Source organism: Prosopis cineraria, unplaced genomic scaffold (assembly GCF_029017545.1).
Source record: "Prosopis cineraria cultivar Desert tree isolate PC_DT_omini unplaced genomic scaffold, ASM2901754v1 PC11, whole genome shotgun sequence".
Classification (NCBI taxonomy): Eukaryota; Viridiplantae; Streptophyta; class Magnoliopsida; order Fabales; family Fabaceae; genus Prosopis; species Prosopis cineraria.
The window spans coordinates 2,786,202-2,811,384 of NW_026555342.1; the positions used below are offsets into that span (position 1 = coordinate 2,786,202).

Consider the following 25,183-nt stretch of genomic DNA (forward strand, 5'->3'; position numbering starts at 1 on the left):
CATTAATTCATGATGAGTATTTTGAGCCAGTACCCTCTCACTATTCATCACAGCTTCTTCTTTCTCTCAGCAAGCTCTGTGTACCATCTGGATAATTGCTTCGAGTTTGCTTTTCAGTCACAATAGTTTCTGATCTGTTGATCTTCTTCTACTTCTTGTTCTTTAACTTCAGAATCTTTCTTGGCTTCTTCAACTCTCTGTTAGATCTATCTTGCTTGTGTCTGGATCCTTCCTTGTCTATGGGCAATCGTTGCTGCTGCTGTTGTTCTTCATCTTTAATGAGTTTGTGTATTTTATTTGAATGACCACTTTGATTTTTCTCATCTCCAGTCACTGTATGGTTCGTTGTTTTCTTCTTATATATTCGTGTTCTTAAACCATCATTCCTGTTTGTATGATCTCTCGAGTCCCACTAATCATTGTTGTTGTTGTTTTGAAGGAAAAAAAAAAAAAAAACAGACAAACTCTGTTCTCTTCATGCAGATCATTTTTGATTTCTCTCTAGGGGGACCTGTTCATCAATTGTTGATATTCTATGTCTTCATTTAGCGTTGAAAATTAAAACAAAAAAAACAAAAAAAGGGAAAAAACCGAGAAGGAGAAGGAGAAGGGAGGCATTCCCAATAAAAGCAAAACGTGTGGGAAAGGTGTTGAAACTTGAAATCACAGCATAAGAGATTAAGTATGTATATTCTGATGCTTTACATTATTATTCTTCAGAACATGTCTCATCACTGTCTGTGCACCTCGTAGTTGAACAGTTGATAATAAGACAGAGCTTGAATAACAAGGCCATTTCAGCTAAAGTATTGTTACTTCCCAAATCCTTCACACTTCTCCTTGCCTTCGACAAAACTTTTCAGGTAAGGAATCCCTTCTTTTAGTTTTCTTATTTTGTATTCGGATTTTTATCAAAATTGATTGTGAAAAAAATTGATTAATATAAGGTGATGATGTTTAAGTAATATGTTTTAGCAATTTCAGGACACCACTTATCTTCGCTCACCTTTTCCTCTATTTCCCCTCCTCTCTACCTTGAAATGAAATAACGGTCCAAAGTTAAGGTTTTCAATTCATATTCATCAAAATTAAAATTAAAATTAAAATTTTTACTAAATCTATTTTACCACTGATATGGATAGTTTACATTTAATTTGAAGGATATAATTTAATATTAAAAATTTTTATAATTTTTTATAAATTAATTATCTAGATATTCTTTGGCCAATCCAAATTTCATATTTATTTTTTTAATTTTTTTACTTTAGTAAATACAATATTAAAATAAAGATAAATTCTTGACTAGCACTTTTCAAAAAAATATTCTCATAAAAAAATTACAAGTTAGAATCAACATGTAAAGTTAAGAAGGTTGTTTCCATCATTTTACAATATTGTTACCTGTTTGGTCTTTTAATGGAATTCTCCCTGCAAATTAAAGCTGCTTGTGTTAAACAGTTTTTATACTTTTTCCCCGCTTTATTCTTGGACTTGGATTCTTCCCTTAATTATTCTCAATATCATGGCTATTATGTAATTATTATTGTTGCGGTCCTTCTTTAGGGAAGAAAACAAAAATTGAGGAAGCTCCTTGACCGGTGTTAAAATCTTTGGAAAAGAAAAGATTAGTATTTGAAATGGGGAAAATCTCAATCAAGAATGTTGAAAAAAATTTATATCAGTCAAGGATCACTTTTGTTAAAATCCAAATAAATACTTGTTGATTCAGATTAGTTTTTTTTTTCATCAATAAGTATCCATTTGAATTTTAATAACAACTCATTTTAAATTAATAATAATTTATGTAGGCTTGTTTTTATTTGGGTTTTAATAACAATTAATTTTTAATTGATATAAATTTTCTTTAATGATCCTTACTGTTACTTTTCCTATCTGAAATTTTGCAGCATGAGTGCGTGAGAATACACACATAAGTGCACACATAAACACCCACATTGCAAATACATTTGAATAATCAATTTATGAAGTTCCTGTCCTTAGAATTTTTTGGAATGTTAACTGAAAATTGCAATAAATAATTAAAACACACCGCAAATAGGGTTACAAAATTTTTAAGTACAACTACGAAGCCTTCTTTTACCATTCACCACCATCAAACAACTAGGCGGGCATTAATTGATTGAGCTAACATGTGTGCACATACATTTGTTGGCTTTCCTATGCACAAAATGAAATGAGATCTGCTAATCCCTTATTAGAAATGGATAGGCAATTTCAATGGCATTATTAAAGGGACGGTTATCATCATCACAAACTCTAATGATCATACCAATTGCTTTTGCAGTTGTTACTTTTGTAGAAATCGGCATGAAACCTCTCCAACACTCAAAATTTAGTAGTTGAAAAGAGTTTTTACATATTTTAAAAATTCAAGGTCCAAGATGCCATATTCGCACAATCGTTAAAGGTTTAGAAGGCTCATTAATCCTAATATTTATTCTAAGTAGAGAATAAATTTCATTTTGATTTCCTGAAAAATGACATTAATATCTGAAATTTTTTGCAACTAATGTTCCAACTCTTAAAATAAAATATAGAAAAAAAAGACTCAAGTAATACATATATAGGTGGAATAATTTCACATTGAGTTCCAAAAATTTGCAACTAATATATGAAAAATTTCAATGTTATAACTTTTGCTATAGAATATGGGAAAGACTTTAGCTTGTTGCATAGTTTTGACATTTACCTTTTGTAATTTACTATTGATGATTATATAATAAGTTGCAACTGATCTCCTAAAATTTAATATAAAATATATTACGTGGGTCTTAAAGTTTAAAAATGAAGATTAAAATACATTTTAAGATATTTTATAAATAAATACAAATTAAATATAACAATATGAACATTTTTTTAATATTTTTTAAGAAAATATCTATAAAAATTTATTCAAATTAATTGTCTATCATTATAAAATGAACTAAGACTTTAAAAATTAATTACTCCCTCCATTAAAAAATATAAGGTATTTTTAGAGGAGTTGGATGTTAAAAAATGTAAGGCATTTTCAGTCTTTCAAAGTATAATCATTGCTTTTTTTTTTAAAGTGCCCCTATTGATAATGACTTTATATTTATTGTAAGGTGTTTAATAAGGATAAATATGAAAAAATAAGATTAGTTTAAAAATAGATAACTATTTTATTGGGGGATGAAATTCAGTTAAAAATATCTTATATTTTTTAATGAAGGGAGTAATATTTAATATATTTTTTAAAAGTCATTTTTTTTGGGTATTCAAGTCAAGCTTGAACTTGATTGGGCATGGTTGTGGACCTTATTTCGGTTGACTTGAATGGGTTTGAGCATTTTAAAAAAATAATATTTTGCTAAGCCAGCTAGTTCTAAATTTGTTTAGGCATAACTTATTCACTTTAGCCCAAATTGTCAGTTAGAAGTGATTTATATATAAAACTAGAATAAGTACACAATATGAAATAAGAGAAGAATAATAGATGACAAAAAATTTAACGTGGGAAAAATCATCAATATGAGGGATGAAATACCTATACATTATGAGAGTGAGAAATTCCTCAATTATAAAATACATTTTATGATAATTGTTTCATTTGAACAAGAATGACTAGATATATGTATATAGAGAAAGAGAGAGAGCTTCTGAAAAAACTAAAAATAATAACTTGGATAATAAATAATATCTCATAAGATAATAATTAAAAATAATTGGAACGGACTATAAAAATTGAAGTTATAATCTCAACATTATTTGGTTGAATTACAAAATGTGAATTGTCAGTGTCTATATATAATCCCACTCGCATGAGGTAAAAATCTTACATTAGATTAGTTGGGTCTTGGTCTAGTTATTTTTATAATGGTAGTCTCTCACGTATGCTAGATGGGGGATATCAGCGCCAATGTTGCGGCAACATGTACGGAAATATTGGTCAACTTAGGAATGAAGCAAATTCCATATTTGTGTTGTTACAATAGTTATGTTGAAGACTTTGCAAAGGGAAAACAAGATTGTCAGCTGAAAAGTAGAGTGTCCTCTAAGAAATAGATGAAGCCAATACAATTAGAAATGAGACTAAAACTGACCCGATAGTCCAACAATGGCTTGAAGAAGTTGATGGCATTATTTATACAGACACCAAACGAAAGAAATGGTTTGGTTTGTGTATCGATTGCTTTTCCAATTTTCAAAAGCCAAGCAATTGGAGAGTGTGACAACGAAAGATATTCCAACACTAATTGAAAAGCGTAACAACTTTCCTTGGGTTGCACATTTGGCTAGAGCTCCATGCATAGCATATCATTCACAAGAGTTTATGGAATTTGATAGCAGAGGGTTGAAATTTGAACAATTTAAGGAAGAATTTAAAGATAAAAATAATCATATCATTGGATTGCAAGGGATAGGAGGAACGGGGAAAACCACAATGGCAATTGAAGTTGGGAAACAAGTTGAATCAAATCCATTTGATCAAGTCATCTTCATTAGTGTGTCCACTCTTATGGATGAAAAAAGGATTCGAGATTACATTGCAAAGCAATTGGGATTGCAGTTAAAGGAAGAGAAGCAATTAGAACACGCACAACAAATTTGGACTAGTATTACAAGTGCTGGAAAGGTACTTATAATATTTGATGATGTCTCGCAAAAAGTCAGCCTTAAGAATATAGGAATTGGTCATGTAAGTACATGTAGTATTTTGCTAACCGCATGCCATATGCACATTTGTGCCCAAATGGGATGCCAAAAGAGTATTTAGCTTGGTGTCTTACTTGACAAGGATGCATTGAATCTTTTCCTTTCTCATGCTATTGAAATTGGTCAAGATTGTCCTGAAGATTCAAAGAAAGTGGCAATAGATATTGTGATTGCGTGTGGAAGATTACCTATTATAATTGTTGCAGTGGTGAGAACTCTAAGAGATTGGGCTCCAAAAGAATGGCATCATGCTTTAATAGCATTGAAAAGTACTAACCATTAAGGCATGAGACTATTGATAAAGATGCGATGGAGTTTTATAATTCTTTGAAGTTAAGCTACACTTATTTAAAATATGAAGAAGCCCAAGTTCTCTTCTTATTGTGCGCTATATTTCCAAAAGCTTATGAAATATCAATAGAGCTTTTATGCAAAATCACTATAGGTTTAGGGCTTTTCGGAGAACTTGACAACTATTATGCAACAAGAAGTCAAGTGCATGTGACTAAAAACAAACTCATAAATTCTTCTTTACTGTTGAAGGCTGGTGAAGAATGTGTAAAGATGCGTGATGTAATTCAGAAAGTGGCCATGGAGATAGCAAACAAAGAGATTGAAGTGATTGAGGATTCTAAGAAAAAATTGAGGGAGAATATGAAATATTCATCTTGGATCATAGATGACTTTTCGAATTGTTTTGATGGAGGCAAACTTGAGGTTCTCTTAATATGGATCAATGAAATTGGTTCTGTTCTTTGAAAGTTCCAAGTGAATTCTTTAGAAGTATGAAGAGTCTCAAGGTGTTGCTTTTGTTTTCTAAGATTGAGTTTGGGAGAACTTTAGCTTTGTCATTACCAAAATCAATTCAGTCACTAGAAAATATCAAAACTCTGTCCTTTACCAATTGGGAATTAGGTGATATATCTGTGCTGGAAAACTTACAAATGCTTGAGACTCTAGAATTGGTTAATTGTTTAATAATTGAATTACCTAATGGAGTTAGTGAGCTTAAAACATTGAGATATTTAGGCTTGGTACATTGCTCGATTGGAATGAATAATCCATTTGAAGTGATTACAAGATGCTCACAACTAGAAGAATTGTATTATGTTTTGAATGAGGATCATATGCTCGAGGATGAAGAGGTTTCTTAAATTACATCCCTTCTAGAATATCAAAGATATCATATAGATGGTGGTGGCTTCTTTGATTTCTATTCTCTTCAATTGGATATTTCAATGAAAAAGTTTTCAAGCCAGCAAAGTTACAAAAGATATTTTCTAAAGAAATGATTAAATCATTGGTAGCAAGAGCAGAGATTCTAGAGTTAGAAGGAGATAATGAAATGGGTTAGAACAATCTTATTCCTGGCATTATTTCAATTGAACATGGAGCAATGAGTGACTTAATCAAGCTTTCTTTGACATCTTGGTCTGAAACAAAGTGTTTGGTCCATGCTAAGGATCTTCAACTTAAATCTGGTGTGAATATCTTCTCCAAGTCACTTGAATTGCAACTTGATAATGTGAAGATAAGAGAAATATATTGTGGTTGTTATCCTGCTGGATTTCTTAAGCAATTAGAGAAGCTGGAGTTAAAGAATTGTCAAATGTTGGAAGGCACATTATTTAAGGGTGAGCTAGAGTTGGGTAACCTTAAGTCCATAAAAATAAAGAATTGTTGAATGACGTGCATATTTCATCCATCCGTTGCTCAAACTCTAAAGCGGCTTGCAAAATTGAAGATAAAAAAAATGTTTTGAGCTAAAATGCATATTAAAGGACGAGGGATCATCAATAGAGGAGAAAGTGGATGATGAAGATCCTAACCAAAGAGTAGTCATGAATCATTGCTTCCCAAACTAAAACTCCTCCATGTTACAGGGTGTAACGAATTGGAATTCATGTTGCCAATTTGTTTATGTGAAGATCTTCCATTACTAGAAAGTATGGAGATTTCTTGGTGTGGCAAGATAAAATACATATTTGGGCAATATCTAGGAGAGGAAGGTTTATATCAAATGCAAAAAGAAATCATATTACGTTCATTGAAAGTAATGTCTATTGAGAGTGTTTTAGAATTTGTGGACATGTATCTAGAATGTTATCTCAAAAAAATCAATAGCAAATACAAGTGAGGTGTCAAAGGTAAAAGACAAGAGTCCGAGTCGCAATGTCTCTTGGGATCCTTTATGTTGTTTTCTGCCAAAATCAAGCACTACAAATAAAGATAATCTATCTATGTCCAAGGCAACTCAGTCAGATCCCACTACTTCCCAAGTACATGTACATATTCCTCTCTCTCACTTCATATTAATGTTTCTTTTCTTTGAATTAAGAATTAATTAATACAGTATCTTAAATGTAGTAAAATTTAAGTCAGATGAGAAATGAGAACTAAAATTCTTTAGTTATAATTTTTTTTTGAAAAATTAAAATATCTAATCCCTTATGTTTTCACATCCTCCTATGGTGATATGATCTTTCTATGGGGACAAACAAAAAATAAGTAAATATGATATATACACATTTTAAATTTATTAAAGATGAATTTATATATTTGTTTGAAATGTAGGCATTGTATTAATAATATGTATGCTTGTTTACATTAAAATCAATAGAGTAGAGTTCATCAAATTAGCGTGAACGATTGGACCATAATATTTTTTTACTTCTGGGTATTTTACTTCTTGAGGAAAGAATATTTTTGTGGTTTCATTTCATTTATTAACAAATTTCAGCAAGCAATGATATTGTTTTTTTTCCTTTTGTTGTTAAAGATTGGGCCATTAAAAGATATTGTAATTAAGATTTGGGATTAACTTATGCTTGTGTGAAAACTGCATGAACCATTCTGGCAAAAAAAAAAAAAACCAAGAAAACTGCATGAACCAACGCTTACTTTACGACTCTTCATCTTTGCCAGTCTATAAAGGGGGAAAAACAAATTTTATTATTAAAAGTGCACCTTTAAATCATTAATCCTCGAACAAGTTTATATAAGTTTTTTTTAATTTTATAAAATATCTTTTTAATTCTCTAATTCTGATACTGTTAGTCTCAATTTTTATGTTTTGTGTCAATATTTTGGACTAGCGTCACTTACAAGAAAACTAAAAAAATAAAATACTTACAAGTTAACATATACAATTTTAATTTATTGAAGATGATTGTATGGAATATTACAGGAAGTAAAGGAGAAGAAATATGATAGAAATACGGCTTACGGAATTTTTACTCCACCATTATACCCATTTACTTTAAGAGAGATGAAGATGGGATATATTGCCAAGTTAACATCATTGTTCACTGTATCCATTGCCTCATCGTTGAAATCATTGGAAAAATTAAAAGTTGGGCTGTGTGATACTCTGAAGCATATAGTAACTGATGAGAGGCATTGTGGTCACGATGATGATATGAATGCCAACTCCATTTTTCCCAACTTACACTCTGTTAAAATCTATAGATGTGACAAGTTGGAATTTATATTTCCAGCTTCTTGTTCTACAAACCTTGTGCACTTGCAATCTGTGCTTGTTGAGGAGGCTCGTGAGTTGAAATATGTGTTTGGAAAATCTTATTGTGATGATAGTTCACTTGATTACCACAATCATGATGTTGAGATTTGTCTCCCAGCTCTGACCAAACTATGCCTTAAAGGAGTATCAAATATGATCACTATGTGCCTTGAACACTATTATGTGACAACGTTCTCCCTGAATGATATCTCTTTTAGATTAGGATGCCCACAACTTGCTATAACATCTCTTACAGATTTATCTGTTGGTGGGCATAAAGGACAAGAACAACTCTCAAGAAAAGAGGTAATTAATTAACCCTCTTAGTTTCCAATAGATCGTTTTTCCACTAGTTAGTTTGTGATTGATTGATACTAATATGTATTATGATATAGGTAATTGGGATGCGCATGTGCAATTTGAAACATCTTGGTTTAGCATCCTTGGACTTGGAAACAATTTTTGATCTTAAAAGACTTGAAATTGCAAGTCCTGTGAATTTGTTGAGACCCTATTAATAAAGAACCAGAAAATAGCAAACTAGCAACAATAGAGCACAAAATAAGGGAATTCCTGAGGTTTTAGATTAATGCGAAAAGGTGCTGAATCAGAGTTACAAGAAGGACTCCCTGATTCAGTATAAACCCCTCTTCCCTTATTACAATGAAAATCACAACACTAAGATAAACCCAGCCCCTCTATTACAGAACAACCGCTAGCTTTTGAGAGGCCAGTCTTCTCCTCATAACTCTCAAATACTAAAATATGACATACCCCACTTGGGGACCTCAAGCATAATTATAAACCCAAAAGTCAACCCTCACGGACTCCAAAAAGATCCCTCTCCTAAGCCAGGTCAAAAGCAACTCTAAAGCAGCCTTAGTTGTTATTTTCTTGCTCCTTAATAGTTGGAGCAGTCAGGTCAACGTTCTGACCATCTAAAGGCATCTTTCCTTTTTCATGCTTCTTCTTAGGTTTCCTTTTGTAGGTCTGGCCAGCAAAAGTAATCCTATCATTACCCTCCCCTAAAAGTTTCACCTTATCCTCAAGGTGGAAATCAGGGAATTACGTAGAGATGGTCTCAGCATCCTCCCAACTACTCTCGAAATCCTGCATACCTTGCCACTTCACGAGTACTTCACGCTGTCCATTCAAGAGTTTCCTAACTTTAAGAATTTCCTGAGGCTGCACTTGTAATTCTAAGTCTGCTGACAGTGCTGTAGGTAGAGTAGGAGTGACCGCCACAGCATGTACAGCCTTCTTAAGGTTGGAAATGTGAAAAACTGGATGAATACGTGCAGTAGGGGGTAGCTCTAGCTGGTATGCCACTGTCCCCACCCTCTCTAAGATCTTAAAAGGCCCATAAAAGCGAGGACTGAGCTTCTCGTTAATTCGTTTAGCCAAAGACCTCAGTCTATAGGGTCTGATTTTGATGTAAACCTGATCCCCGACTTCAAATTGAATATCCCTTCTATGTTTGTTAGCTTGTTCCTTTATCTTGCATTGTGCCTGCAGTAAATTTTCCCTCAGGGTAGTAATGACCAGATTTCTGGCTTGGACTTGTTCATTGACAGCTTCAAGAGTAGAAGGCTCCTCATTTAATTTAAGGAAGGTAGGAGGGTCTCTTCCATAAACTGCCTTGAAGGGAGTCATGTTGGCAGCACTTTGATATGAAGTGTTGTACCAATATTCAGCCCAAGATAGCCACTTAACCCATTGATTCAGTTTCTCACTGATAAAATAGCGTAAATATGTCTCAAGTCCTCAGTTTAACACCTCGGTTTGGCCGTCGGATTCCGGATGATAAGCGGAGCTAAGGCATAATTAGGTGCCCGCTTGTTTAAACAACTCCTTCCAAAATTGGCTGATAAACACCCAATCTCGGTCGGAAACAATTATTTTTGGAAAACCATGTAACTTAACGATCTCGGAGACAAAAACTTCAGCAACATCTTTGGCAGTGAATGGGTGAGCCAGGGGCAAAAAATGGGCATATTTAGTAAGTCTATCAACAACAACAAGAATGGTGTCATACCTCTTAGATTCGGGAAGCCTGGTAATAAAATCCATGCTTATATCCTCCCATATGCTTTGTGGAATAGTGAGAGGTTGCAAGAGTCCTGCTGAAGATAAAGCTTGGTATTTATTTTTTTGACAAACATCACACTGTGCTATGTAAAGCTGAATATCTCTCTTCATGCCTTCCCAATATGCTACATTAGCCAATCTCTTGTAAGTGCGAAGGTACCCAGAGTGTCCCCCAACTGGTGAGTCATGAAATTCCCACATTAATAAGGAAATTCGGCTGGATCTTTTTAGTACAACCATTCTGCCCTTGTAAAGTAAGTACCCTTTTTCCAAGCTGTACCCTTCTACACTGTGTGGCTTGGCAATGAGCTGCTGCAAAATTTGACGTAGCTTGGGATCTAACTGAACCTCCTACCATTCTTCAATGTCATCGTGCTGCCATAAAGAGAAACCAAACAGCTCCATAGGTTCTTCCTACCTAGAAAGAGCATCCGTAGCCCTATTCTCCTTGCCGGGCTTGTAGACAATCTCAAATTTAAAACCCATGAGTTTTGAAACCTACTTTTGCTGATTTTCTTCAACTATTCTTTGCTCCATGAGGTACTTTAAGGCCTTTTGATTAGTGCGGATAGTGAATTTCTGCCCCCATAAATAATGTCACCATTTCTTGACTGCCATGACTATAGCCATTAGCTCCCTCTCATAGATAGAGTATTGTTTAGCCCTATTAGAGAGTTTTTGGCTAAAGTATGCTATGGGTTGCCCCTTTAGCATCAGTATAGCTCCTACACCAAATCCAAAGGCATCCGTTTCAAGTTCAAAAGGAGCAGAAAAGTCCGGCTTGGCGAGCACCGAAAGAGTGGTCATTGCTGTTTTGAGCTGTTCAAAAGCTTGTTCAGCTTCTTGAGTCTACTTGAAGGCATCTTTTTTTAGTAAATCCGTGAGTGGACTTGTTATTTTGCCATAGTTCTTGACAAACCATCGATAATATCCGGTTAGCCCTAGGAATCCTCGCAAGGATTTCACATTCTTGGGCTTAAGCCATTTCAACATGCTGTCAACTTTTTCTGGGTCAGCTTAGACTCCTGCTTTTGAAATGTTATGACCAAGGTACTCAATCCTTGGTTAAGCAAAACTGCATTTCTTCAAATTAATCACCAATTGATTTTCTTTCAAGCATGTTAGTACCACATTTAAATGCTTCAAATGGGAATCTAAATTAGTGCTGTAAATGAGGATATCATCAAAAAATACCAGCACAAACTTACGTAAATACTCTCTAAATACCTCATTCATCAAGGATTGAAAAGTTGAGGGGGCATTAGTCAAGCCGAAAGGCATCACCTTAAATTCATAATGACCCTCATGAGTTCGGAAAGCAATATTGTGCTCATCGCCAGCTCTGATTTGTATTTGGTGGTATCCCGATTTCAAGTCCAGCTTTGAAAACACAGTAGCCCCCTTGAGTTCGTCTAATAATTCATCGATGGTAGGAATGGGAAATTTGTCGGGCACTGTAATCTTATTCAGGGCCCTGTAATCCACACAAAACCTCCAACTTCCATCCTTCTTTTTCACCAGCAAAACAGAACTGGAATAAGGGCTGTTGCTAGCTTGTATGATGCCCGTCTTCAACATGTCTTTCACCATATTCTCCATTTCATTTTTTTGTAAATGGGGATACCTGTATGGCCTTATATTTGGTGGTTGCTTGCTGGGTTTGATGACTATAGCATGATCTTTAGCTCATGGGGGTGGTAATCCTTCCAGAGCTTGACACACCGAAGGGAATTATTGCAACAGCTCTTCTATTTCTGGAGTAAGGCTCACGGCCTCTCCATTCTCCCCTATCAATCCTTTATACTCAATTAAATACCCCTCCCTTTTTTTCCTCATGGAGCGCATCAGAGACTTAAGGGTAGCCTGATTTTTTGACAAGGTGGGATCACCTTGTAAACAAACTCGGTTGTTTTTCTGGCCAAATTTCATAGTCAATAAACTCCAATTCATTTTGACGTCACCCAATGATTTAAGCCATTCCATACCCAGGACAACGTCAATGCCATTCAAAGGAAAGGGATAGAATGTCTGAATTATGTCAATACCCTATACCTTTAAATGGAGGTCCTTATAGTGTTGCTTTCATTTGAGAGTGTACCCATCTCCTACTGTAATTGTGTATTCAGATATCTCATCCGTTGGGAAATCCTTCTTGCTGTGCAGCTCCTCTGAGATGAAATTGTGGGTGGCTCCACTGTCTATAAGAATGACAATCTCTTCCTCCCCGACTTGGCCCCTTACCTTCATCGTATGGTTGTCTCCAAATCTAGCTATAGAATTTAGAGAGAGTTCCATACGTGTAGCTTCTTCCTCTTCCCCATTGCATTCCCTTTCCATTTCCTGCTCCATCTCGGCCTCCTCTATATCCTTCTCGGGATTCATCTCTAGTAGCATTACTTGGTAGTGCTTGTTTTTACATTGATGACTCGGGCTAAATTTGTCTCTGCATTTAAAACAAAGTCCCAGCTTCCTTCTGCGACTAATCTCAACGTCCGAGAGCCTGCAAGAGAAACCTCCACGCCAGAAAGAGGACGAGCTCGCCGAACTCCCCTGGAACTTCGACTCCCCTATTTTTGTTTCTGCTTTCTTGGTCGCGTCCGTGGTTGCATACGCAGAGCCCGTGAGGACTGTGGCTTTGCTCAACTTTAGTACGTGGGTTACACGTGAGAAATAAGGCTGGGCTTAGTTTGTTTTAGGCCCAGATTGATAAGTTGGAACCCATTTCTATGTGGGCCTTTACCTTTCTCAAGTATCCGATTCCTTTCTTCCACACACAGGGCAGATTCGATGACTTCACGTAGAGATAGGGTACTCATGAGCTTCAGTTCTGCTTTGACCTCTGCTCTCAACCCATTCCGGAAGGCACCGATGAGGCATTCCTTGAAAGCTTCTCTTAATGGTGTGGATAAGCGTTTGAACTCCTCTACATATTCCAGCACTGTGCATTCCTACCTTGCTGAAAAGATCATCTCATATCCCCCCCACGTTAAGTAAAATGAAACCTGTGTAGTAACTCGCTCTTAAACTCGGTCCAGCTTCACAGTGAGGTTCGTGTATCAATCCATTGGTACCAGTTAAGTGCCTTCCCTTCAAGACATACCAATGTAGCTTCCATATTTTCTGGCTCTGCTATGGTGTTGACCAAGAAGTAGCGTTCTACCTGAAAAAGCCAACCCAATGGGTCTTCTCTTGCAAAAACAGGTAACTCTAATTTTCTGTACTTTCCACCATCCCTCTCACCATGCAGGTTACTACCGGATGCGTCCCCATAGTCACTAGCCTCTTGTTCCGGTACACGAGTGTCCGCCATTGTTCTTTATATCTATTCCAAAGCCTCATTTGTCTTTTCTAACACCTCCTTAATGGTGGTTATATCTCTGGTCAGCACTCCAACTGTCTCTTTGAGCTCTTGAACATCCGGATTCACATATTGCACGCGCTCATTCATTGTCACCGTGGTCTGTAAAATCCCTTAAGATCTCACTACTCTGATACCAAATGTTGAGACCCTATTAATAAAGAACCAGAAAATAGCAAACTAGTAACAACAGAGCACAAAATAAGGGAATTCCTGAGGTTTTAGATTAATGCGAAAAGGTGTTGAATCAGAGTTACAAGAAGGACTCCCTGATTCAATATAAAACTCTCTTCCCTTGTTACAATGAAAATCACAGCACTGAGATAAACCCAGCCCCTCGACTACAGAACAATCGCTGGCTTTTGAGAGGCCAGTCCTCTCCTCACAACTCTCAAATACCAAAATATGACATACCCCACTTGGGGACCTTAAGCATAATTATAAACCCAAAAGAAAACCCTCACGGACTCCAAAAAGATCCCTCTCCTAAGCCAGGTCAAAAGCAACTCTAAAGCAGCCTTAGTTGTTATTTTCTTGCTCCTTAATAGTTAGAGCAGTCAGGTCAATGTTCTGACCATTTGAAGGCATCTTTCCTTTTTTATGCTTCTTCTTAGGTTTCCTTTTGTAGGTCTGGCCAGCAAAAATAATCCTATTAGAATTCATGTTTGGAAACCCTGAGGTTGGATGACTTGGATAACTTAAAGAACATATGTGTGGGACCAAGAACTATCTGGGCTTTCAAAATCTTTTCAAGCTAACAATCAATTATTCCAACCAATAGAAATTTATCTTTCCTTCATCTATCTCAAGAAGCCTACCATATTTGAGGCTATTTTATTGTGAAGAGCTAGAGCGCATCCTTGAGGAGGAGGATGATGACAATCAGCATTAGCAGGAACATCGTTTCCCAAATCTACACAGGATTCTTGTGGGAAATTGCAAGAGGTTGAAATGCCTATTCTCTATCTCTGCAAGCGGTAGGCTTCCACAACTCTCGTTTTCAGGAACACTTGATGCCTTAAAGCTTGAGCAAGTATTTGGATAGAAGTAGGGCATAACACGTGGGTTAGTCATCCAGGACGTGTTTCTAAACTTATTTACTTTCAAACCTACCAAACCTTTACACTATCTGCCCTAAAATTGATTTTCAGACAGTGAAATACCGTGACGTGAACAATTGTCCCAAGATCTTTTTAAGTTCAATTAATTTTGATTTCACTGAGGGTAAGCATCCAAAAGATTAATTAATTATATTTACAATTGCTCTATATACTTGTTATGATATTTGGAATTGTTTTGTTTAGTAGGATATGCAGATTGGTTTCAAAATTCTGAGAGTAAAAAGGGCAACATAGATGAAGATAATCTTCTTGAACAAATTATTGAGGCAAGTACCAAAATAAAATGGACATAGGAAGAAAGATTCGCACACGGAAACATTATAAATATATCAAGTTACTTCCACATATATAAAAGCATAAAATTGTCTTCCTTACTAATTTAATTTGCTACAAATTAATTCATTTAATCCACAACTTTTTCCACTTCATCTTCTGCAATTTACTTTTTGTTATTGAATGTCTTCAGCTTATTTAAACTTCTTGAATATATTCAGTTATTGTTCAGATGTTAAGAGAAGTGCCAGAGAAGGCTATAAAGAGGAATTGGCCAAGAGCAGACCAAAATAATGGTTCACCAAATGTATGTATGTTATCCTTCCCTATAATCTAACATAAGATGCCAACAAATATATTTTCAAATTTTGTGCAATATCAATACATTAAATTCAAAACTTTTCATTTCTATGTGGTCTCCAATATGTTATAGATTAAGGAAATAACAGGGGCAAGTGAAGAAAGTCCAAAATCAAAGGAAGCTATGAAAGCTAATGAAACCAATGATTCAGAAGAATGCAACAAACTAGCAGCATTTGGTGGTCCTTCACAAATTGAATCTCCACAAGTAACATTATCATCTTTTACAGTACTAGATGAATCAATTTAATTTACGCGGGTTTGTGAGTATTCAAACGCGTTCATGTAAAGTGAAAGAGGACTTCATTTGCATCCTAAGGATCAGCAATCAAAGCCATCAGATTCTTCCTCCCGTAAAGCCTCTTCTCAAGTAAGTTTATGAAGTACTAAAGAATAAGGGAATGGAATTGTTTTACAAGTTCTTATTTCTGATATGCCAGCCATTATAACTCTACCATGTAATTCAGATATTTTAAGAACATGTCCCCTGCAAACATCTTCACTTCATTATGTTTTGCAACATTTAGCTTGTAAAGAATATCGCTTTTGAAGTAACTCCAAGCTAAAATTAATTTACCACTTTTTGCATTACAACAAATTATCAAGGAAACAACAACGCCAAATGTTCAAGAAGGTTCGAAATTAGATGAAGCTCACATACCAAATTAAATCATGGATCTAGAATTAAGCAAGCCATCGCCGATAGCATTTGTTGTTCCTTCAGAAAATGAATCTCCACATGTAAGAATATGGACCTTCCTCATGGAACTGAATTTATGCTAAATGATACAACTTTTTGGTGCTTTTTACACATTTATGTTCATTTAGGATGATTTGCTTCGCCAAGTGGGAAAGGGCAAGAGAATCAAACTGGATCAACAAGAACTACCAAAAACACAACCTGATATACACCTTGATGATTTACAAAAGGTTAATTAACAATCTACGTAAGTCTATATTACAATTCTTTATTATCATATGAACATCAAACTAATTATGTCATTTGCTGTTGTGCAAAATATGGAAACAAGTGTTGGAGAAGGTATTCAATCACAGAAATATAACAAAGCAAGTTAATCAACATCAACTCCTCCTGATCCAGAAGTCTCAAATGTATACCCATTAAGTTCATCAAGTGTTGCTGCATCCATGTTAGCTTTAAATAGGTCTCTTGTTGCTTATTATTCATTTACTCAGGTGGCATATGGAAAGGAATCAATGGATAATAGAGAAGCACTTGCAGAAAGTATAATGGCCAATAATGAAGCTACTAATGAAATAGTAAAAGACATCCTACTTATTATTTTTTCCATTTCCAACCCACTGACTTTACTTTAAGTATTAATTTAGACTATTATTGATACTTTACTAATTTCTCTGGTCTTGGATATCATCAATCTCTATTTCACAGAAGCCTCATAAAAACTTCAGCTTCTCAAGCAAAGCCATCTGGTAGCTCACAACTAGACATAAATATTTTAAGCATAATTGAATCTGCGCAAGTTTTTAGTTTATTGCATTGGTTTTTAACAAAAAATTATATGATTTGCTTAATTATATTCTGCTGGTGAAACTATTTTTTTTTTAATATTATCGATTTTTAGGTCCCTTCAATATCTGTTGATGTGAAGTCTCAAACAGCCATTTCAAATATTCATAGAGATCCAAGCAATATTTCAAAATCAAATCCACCAGATGTGTCCTCTAATACAATATCTCCACAAGTACGTTTATGCTTTATTGAATTACTTTTGGGCATAATTTTTTCCCTGGTTTCTAAATTTCTAATCTTGATTAATGCAAGTACTAAAAAAATACTTGCATTTTAAATTCATTGCCACATTATTATTGTCTTTCTAGTTCATTCCAAAAATTGACTTGTATGAAACTTCTTCACAGTAATCAAGGTAGGAAATTTTTTACTATGTCTAGTAAAATTATAATTTATCCTCTTAAATTTTTTAATACGTCTATGTTGAGTTTCTTCGAATGATAATGACTCTACATAGCTTAGAAAAGCTAAAAAACAAAAAGCAACTTACTGTATTTAAGAGGTGAAACTGATGCATCTTTCCATTTATTTGAAGTTCTTGTTTCTGATATACCTACAACAAAGATAACACCATCAGCTACCCTAGCCATTTTAAGAGGAAATCCCCAACAAACAACCCTCCCTTGGTTATATTTAGTTAGCTAGTAAATTAAGCAAATTGCTTGTGAAGAATTGGCACTAGAAATAACTGCAAGATAATTAATTTAGTGCTTTGTGATGTGCAACAAATTATCAAGGAACCAATGAATCCAAGTGTTCAAAGAGGTTCTAAACTAGATGAGGCTATGAAAGAAAATGAAATCGTGAAACCAGAATCAAGCAAGCCATCGCCAAGAGAATATGCTATTCCTTTACATGTAAGAATAAAAATGCCCTTCCTCATATAGGTTGAAGTTATGTTACATGATACAACATCAGAGTTTTTTGCACATTTATGCTCATTTAGGATGATTTGGTTCACAAGGAGGATAAAGGTGAGACAATCACACCGGTGGATTGTAATGATCCTAAATTTTTAAATAAATAATTTTCTTAATTAATATTTTATTTAAATCAGTTTTATAGGAAAGGGAAAGTAGTAGTGGTTTATTGTAACTTATGTTTGTACCTTATCTGAAGGTTCAAAGTTTAAATTTTTTTGAATAATAAGTTAATTATTTTGTTTTAATAATGGTAAAATTATAAAAGTACTCTTGTCTTTTGTATTATAAAAGAAAAAAAGTTAGGGGTTATTCCTGTAATTTTTGCAATTAGTCTTGGTTCAGATTTTTTTTATCTTCTCATGCGAAGAACAGAGCACTGTAAGCATATATTCGTTTTCCTTCTCTCCACCTACAATAAGCTCCTTTGAGTCCTTCACCATCGACTTGCTCCCTCCACGTCGTCGGCCTGCTTCTTCCTTCATCGTCGCTGTTCCGCAACTGGAAGTGGTGAGGCTTGGTTTATTTTCTCCTCTCCTCCCCTGTTTTGGCTGTCGCACAAGTTCAGCGGTGTGTGTGAGAAGTTGAGTCGCCGGAGACGAGAAATGCTTGCCTTTCCTCTATCCTTCGCATCTCCTCCTCTGTTCGTGCTTCTACTGCGGTCGCCGCTGTTTTGGTGGCTGTGGGGTGGGTCAGTTTCTTTCTCTCCTCTTTCTCCCTCGATCTAGCTTTGCTCGTTTCTCTTGTGGGTTTCCGTTCGTCCATATGGCAATATATTGTTGGCTTGCAAAATTTTCTTTCTTCTTCCTTGTTTATGTCGCTTATCGGTGTAGGAAGGAATTTCATTTTTCACATTCTTCCTCTGCTACGTTTTAGTGTTGATTGCTTTTTGCGTTGTGTGTTGAAATTATGAGTTGATTATTGTTTTTTTTTTTTTCAGTTGCTGTGCGTGATGTATGGGAGAAATTAATAAGATTGAGCAAGCTGAAATTTAAACATGGAGAGCATGTTTGATAGATAATTTCACTAAAATTGTTACGATTACTTGAGGAAGATGAGAGTGGGTTGAATGTTAACCAAACTTAAATTGATTTTTGAAAAGGAATTTGATTGAAAAAGCATGATGAATTTAAGTATGAATATTTGGGACTTGTTGGGAAAGGGGTTGAAGGTTAAAAAAATTTAATTGAATGAATTGGAAACTAATGCACACCAGTTGTTTGTTAAAAGGTCCAATAAAATTCAAATCTCACTTAAACTATTAGTTGTGGCTAAGCATCATAGAGAAACTATGATGGAAATTATGATGTTGGGAAAATTTTGAATTTTTTAAATTGATATTGGTAGTGTTAAGGTTGGAAGGGAGTCTATTAAATTTGTAGAAAGCCTTTTAAAACCTTATTATTATATTTTATAGGGTATTTGGAAGAACATAAATTTGAAGGATTATATCTTTGGATTTGGGGATCTTTGGATTTGGGAACCGTCAAGTAAGTGAATAGTGTCCCAATGGTTCGTTATCAAGTTTGTTTTATTAAAATATTGTTTGACCATATTTATATGTTACATCTTCTTTTTATATAAACCTCTTGATTCCTTAAAATTAAATGATAATTATTTTTAATTTAGTCTGTCTTAATAGTTTATTATCTTAATTTTATTGTTGATAGTTGAATTTGGAAATGTTTTCTACATAAATGAATTTTTAGAAATATTTGTAATTATTTTCTTCAAAGGAATATCCGAAGGCAATGGCTAGGTTGATCTTTATGTAAGAGAAATTATGTTGATTTTATATCCATGCATGTTTGATTTCAATGTGGGCTTTAATCAGAACGCTGGTTGCTAACAGCAGTTTCCGTTAGCCCTTGGCACGTCATGGTACATCCAGCTAGCAGGGTGCATTGGAGGTGCAAGCCCCGTGTGCCGACCAACACACGTGGAATGAAGGATGTAGTTTCGTGGATATAATCCATGCCTGTTATTCGTGAGCTTTGTGCTTGCGCCTGTTTTTCGTGGCTTCTTGCCACGACGGATAAGTTATTTAGCCTCGAGGACTGTGTGCCCACGCTTGTCAATTATTTTGATTTAGTCCTGCTAAAGAAAGAGTTTTGATGCTTATTTTCTTTAAGTTTGATTTTGAAAAGTAAATGATTATTATTTTACGGTATATGGATTTTGTATTAAAAAAACATAAGTCCCAAGGTGTTTAAGCATATGAGGAATTTGAATTTCTAATAAATTTAATTTAATTCATATCTTCATACTTTACATACTTACATAGTTGTTAGTATTGATATTTACAAAGATGCATTTATATTATCACAATTGATTATTTTAATAAGTTTATAATTGACTTATTGATTTTACTTTCTATTATTTATTTCAACTGTAAATTGGGACGTTATTCACTGGAAATATTTTTGGCCTCAAATAACATAGTTGGTGATATACCTTCTGCTGACCTCTGATGGGGCTCATTGCTGAATTAATTTAAAGATTGTTTGAGGACATCTTGTTTTTTTATGTAAATGTTTAATTATATGTTATATATTAAAATTTATGATTAGGTGCTCCATGTTAACTGTAGATAGGATCCTGACTTGTGATAAGTTTATCTATTTGTTGTGGAGGAGCAGAGCTCCGCATTCTTCACTTGGACTGTATATTACCGTTGTAAAGATTTTGGGAGATCTTATTTACAGAAAAGGTTCTGTCGAAATTTTTACAAAAAAATTTAGAAATCTTGTGTGCATATGAAAATATTAATGACTTCCTATCCTATTCAAATGGGTTAAAATATTATTTTGAAGTTTCCTTGATTAAGATTTAAGGGATATATGTTTGTGCATATATCTTGTGCCAATCATGTCTAATTTTTTAGGCGTGACACGGATCACCATGCACTAACTCAAATAGAACTTGATGTCCATGCTGATGATTCACAAAAGGTTAACAATCTACATATCTTTAATGTCATATAGAAACATGAAACTAATGTCATTCTCGGAGTTGATTTTAGTAACTCTGCTTCTACTGCTTTGCTAACATTATATTTCAATTAATTGTATTCTTTATGGTTGATTTTTAGGTTTCCTCAATATCTAATGATTTGAAACCTCAAAGTATCACTTCAACTCTTCACACAGATCCAAGTGGTTCAAAATTAAAACCATCAGACATTTCCTCTAAAACAACATCTGTACAGGTAAGTTTTATGCTTTGTTGAATTAATTACTTCACATAATTTTTTCCTTAAATTTTGAATTACTAATGCTTAAATAAAGTATTTAAAGATTCATGCATTATAAATTAATCATATTATTGCCTTCAACTCCCATATGTAATAAACTGACTTGTATGAACATTTCTCACGAACATGAGACTAATTATATTTATACCTCATGCATGCACAGGAATGTTTTAGTTTAAAAAAATAAAAATCAATAAAAATATTAAAAATCTTTTTTGGTATTCTTAAAATAAAATATATGCTTTCTTCTCTATTTTAAGAGTCATAAAATACAAACGTACTTTTTACTTTTAAGTTTTCTTTTCATTTATTCAACCATTAATTGACAATTATTGGACTAAAATACTATTCTTAATATATTATTTTAAATTTTTATTCATATTTAAATTTATTAGTTATACAAACTAATTTATTTAGTATTTTTTTAAAAAATTAAATACATACTCATTCTTTTCAAAACTTTAAGGTAGTTTTAATTGAATTTTATTTTTCAATAAAGTAGTTATTTATTTTCAAACTAACACAATTTTTCATATTTATTTCTATTTAATAGCGTGTTTCACTCTAAAATAATATAAAGTAATTTATTCATTAGGAAAACTTTTAAAAAAAAGATAATAATTACACTTGAAACACTAAAAATGTCTTATTTTTTTAGTATCCAACTTCTCAAAATATACTTTACATTTTTAAATAAGGAGTAAATTTGCTAAGATAATATTTCAAACACATATGTGAAAAAAAACTTAATAAAATAAGAGGTAGATTAGTCAATATAATTCATGTTTATGTTCATTTAAATTTTATAATTTTCTTACAATTTTTTTAATGATTGTCATACTTAATTATTTAAAGTTTCTTTTTTGGCAAAAAGTTGTTTGCGGTTCCTTAAATTATAAAGTGAAATGATAGACAAATAGATTATAGGGGTAAATTAATATTAAATTTTTTTTAATATAAATGCAAATAATAAATTAAATCTTTTATAATATTTAACATATATTCCTAACAATGTTAAAAATGAGATTAAAGTGAAAGTTTTAAAAATAAAAAAAGAAGTTACGATAATGATAATACAATTTATATCATAATATTATTTATAATCATACCTATAATGATTGTAAATCAAGCAAATAATATAATCCTTGTTCTAATACAATTTATCAATCATATATACCAGAGTATTACATTAATTTAAAAAGCATTACAAGTAATATAATGATTATTAATAAAAGAATAGGTGTGTAGTGCAAGATAAATTCATTAACATTATATAATTAACTTGAAGTCGATAAGTTTTTTTGCCCAGACTTGAAGCATATGATACTTCGATGTTTTTCATAGGGTTTCAAGCCATAATTTACTTTTACATATAATAATAGAATAATACATTTTACACTTTATGCATTTGAAGAATATGAACAAAACTTGTTTTATATATTCTTAGACAAATTATTTTATGATTTGTCATCATGTGTTAATAAGAAATATATAGTAAATTATTTTATCTAAAGTGTATTATCACCATATAATTTTATTGTATATCTAACACATTATTTTTACTAAAATTTTATATCCACCTTCAATTTTTATTATGAATCCTATATGATCTTTTAAAATATAAAAATTTATTATTTTTTACACTTTGTCTAAAATTTTAACATTTATAAATGTAGGTTCTACATCCATATTTTTTAATGGTAGATCTTACATTCACTTTTTTTTACCATATGTCCTGCAATTATATGTATATTTTATTTTTTTTTTACAAAATCATCCATTAACAAATTTTAAAAAAATTAAATTTTTTTAAATGAATCACTAATTTAGGTCCCACACTCACTTTTTTACCATTAGTAATTTTTTTTATATATCTAACACATATTATTTTTACTAAAAATCTTATATTTATCATCAATTTTACTAATCTTACATAATCTTTTAAAATATAAAAATCTTATTATTTTTTATATTTTGTTTATATTTTTAAAATTTACAAATGTAGACATTCACATTTTTAATGGTAGGTTTCACACCACTTTTTTATTATGGATGGGTCCCACAATTATATTTTTTTTAACAAAATCATTCACTAGCTAAATTTTAAAAAATAAAAAAAAAGGGAAAAGCACTGTTCAAAGCACTGTAGATCTACAGTGCTTTACATGCTTTACGATATATATTGATTGATGATTAAGGCAGCAAATTAAGCATTTAGAAAGTCTAGTAAATTTATAATTTATTCAATTATAGCATATAATTCATCATACGTGTACATGTATCGAGGTGTTTCTATTAACACACACGGTAGAAAAGATTTTTTTTTAAAAAAAAAAAAAAAAACTCTACTTCTCATTATATTAAAGATTGAAAATTGATGCTTCTTTGCATTCATTTCAGGGTCCAATCTCGTTCAATCAAGCAGAGACTTGCACTGAAGAGATGATCTTGTTAGATTGCTTCGCATGATGAAGGAGCGAGGCATGGAAGTTGTAATGCCTTGTGTTCCTGAAATTGTTGCTTTTGATGATGACAAATTGGGTGAGGCCTTTGCAAACTTAGAGTCCTCAATGAAGATGGATCTAAATCAGATAGCCATCTCAGAAGAACACATTCATCGTCATCGTCTGGAGATTGCCCTCACCTTCCTCTCCATCTACTGTTCTGATAACGGACCTCTCTTTCATGGCCTTAGACTCAAAATAGACTCTCTCCATCATGAAATCCGAACTACCATGTCTTCCTTCAAGCAAGCTTCTGCTACACTTGACACACTCAACAAGCTTGAAGAAAAAGAGAAGCTAGTGGATGAAAAATATTCTCAACAAATGGAGGCAGCCATTAACCTTGTCTCTGAAATTTCCAACACCAAGAAGGGTATGGCTGAGCTGAAGGAGGAGATCTTGCAAGCTCAACTGAATAGCAAAGAGAAGGAATTCAAAGGCTATGAGGTCAAATTCTCATCTCTTGAACAGCAAAAGGAGGAGCAAGTTTCAGACACCATGGGATTGATGGAGGAGTACGAGGTTGTGAAGAAAGACAAGTCACGTGTGGTGGAAGGCCAAACAAAAGCAAGGCGAGAAGTGGAGAAAGTGAAGAATGATTGGCCTTCCTGTGTGGCCAATTTGAGGAAAACTACACTTCTGCTGGCAATCCTCCTCAAACGGAAGCTTTAAAGTTCTGGAGATGACCATTATTTTCACTTTAATTGGTTCATAGTGATGACTACAAATTAGAGTTGGGTAAACAATTGTTGAAGACTCAATGTTTGTGCATTTGATCAGAACTCTTTTAGCTCTTGAATGAGCTCTCTGGACTCTGTCATAGGTTCATGATATCCCAAAATAATCACCACGACGTTTAAAGAGAGGTTAACCAGAATCCAGGTTCAGAGGTCGAGCAAGTATTTTGATATGGGAATAGAATAGAATAGGTCATGATTCATGAAGGAACTGATTTTAAAGAATTGCAAGCTTGGTTTTGTATTATATGATCATTCTGACGAATCTGTTGAGAAATCTTCTGACAATTTTTTTCCATAAACCTTAAGAATAAAAAGATTACATTGGAAGTGTTATCTCTAATCCCAATTATTTATGCTCAATAATCCTCAAAATTGATCTGATAATATATGACACTGAATGATTATACATAAAAAATTAATTTAATAATTCCCTTGAAATTAATCTGCATAAATAGATATCATGTGCTATCAAGCAGATAAAATACACACACATCATAAATCAGCGACTTCATAAAATATCTGTAAATTAATATAATAAAACAGACATTCTTAATCTTGGTTGTGTGATAATCCCCATGGCACCTTCTGAGGGTTGTTCTTGACAATATCATCATCCATCAAAGAGTGAAGGCAAGTGAAGTGCATTATCTTCGGATTTAGTGATGTTGGTAGGCTGAACATCTTCTGAATGGTCCTTGAACATATCCCCGCCACTTTCTCCTTCTTTTGTCCCAACAAGTCTCTTTAGACTTGATGCTTCGCTGCCGTGGTAGTTCTAAAGTTGATTGCTCTGGTT

At 33.4% G+C, this 25,183-nt stretch overlaps 1 protein-coding gene across 7 annotated transcripts; it reads left to right on the forward strand.

Moving 5' to 3' along the window:
- Positions 1-41: 41 nt before the first annotated feature.
- Positions 42-24,689, forward strand: LOC129285964 (uncharacterized). Of its 7 annotated transcripts, XM_054921968.1 has the most exons (6): positions 42-863; positions 15,280-15,369; positions 15,492-15,788; positions 17,023-17,142; positions 20,982-21,098; positions 23,544-24,689. In XM_054921968.1, exon 6 carries the CDS (start codon positions 23,609-23,611, stop codon positions 24,317-24,319), a length of 711 nt encoding a protein of 236 aa, XP_054777943.1. In that variant the 5' UTR covers positions 42-863; positions 15,280-15,369; positions 15,492-15,788; positions 17,023-17,142; positions 20,982-21,098; positions 23,544-23,608; the 3' UTR covers positions 24,320-24,689. The 7 variants fall into 7 exon arrangements, with proteins under 7 accessions (XP_054777943.1, XP_054777946.1, XP_054777941.1 ...); XM_054921971.1 differs by lacking the exons at positions 42-863; positions 15,280-15,369; positions 15,492-15,788 and adding an exon at positions 16,311-16,348; XM_054921966.1 differs by lacking the exons at positions 42-863; positions 15,280-15,369; positions 15,492-15,788; positions 17,023-17,142 and adding exons at positions 18,279-18,581; positions 19,725-19,929.
- The last annotated feature ends 494 nt before the right edge of the window (positions 24,690-25,183 follow it).

Excerpts from the sequence above, each read along its gene's own strand:
- LOC129285964 (XM_054921968.1), top strand. The coding sequence starts at position 23,609 with ATGATGAAGGAGCGAGGCATGGAAGTTGTAATGCCTTGTGTTCCTGAA.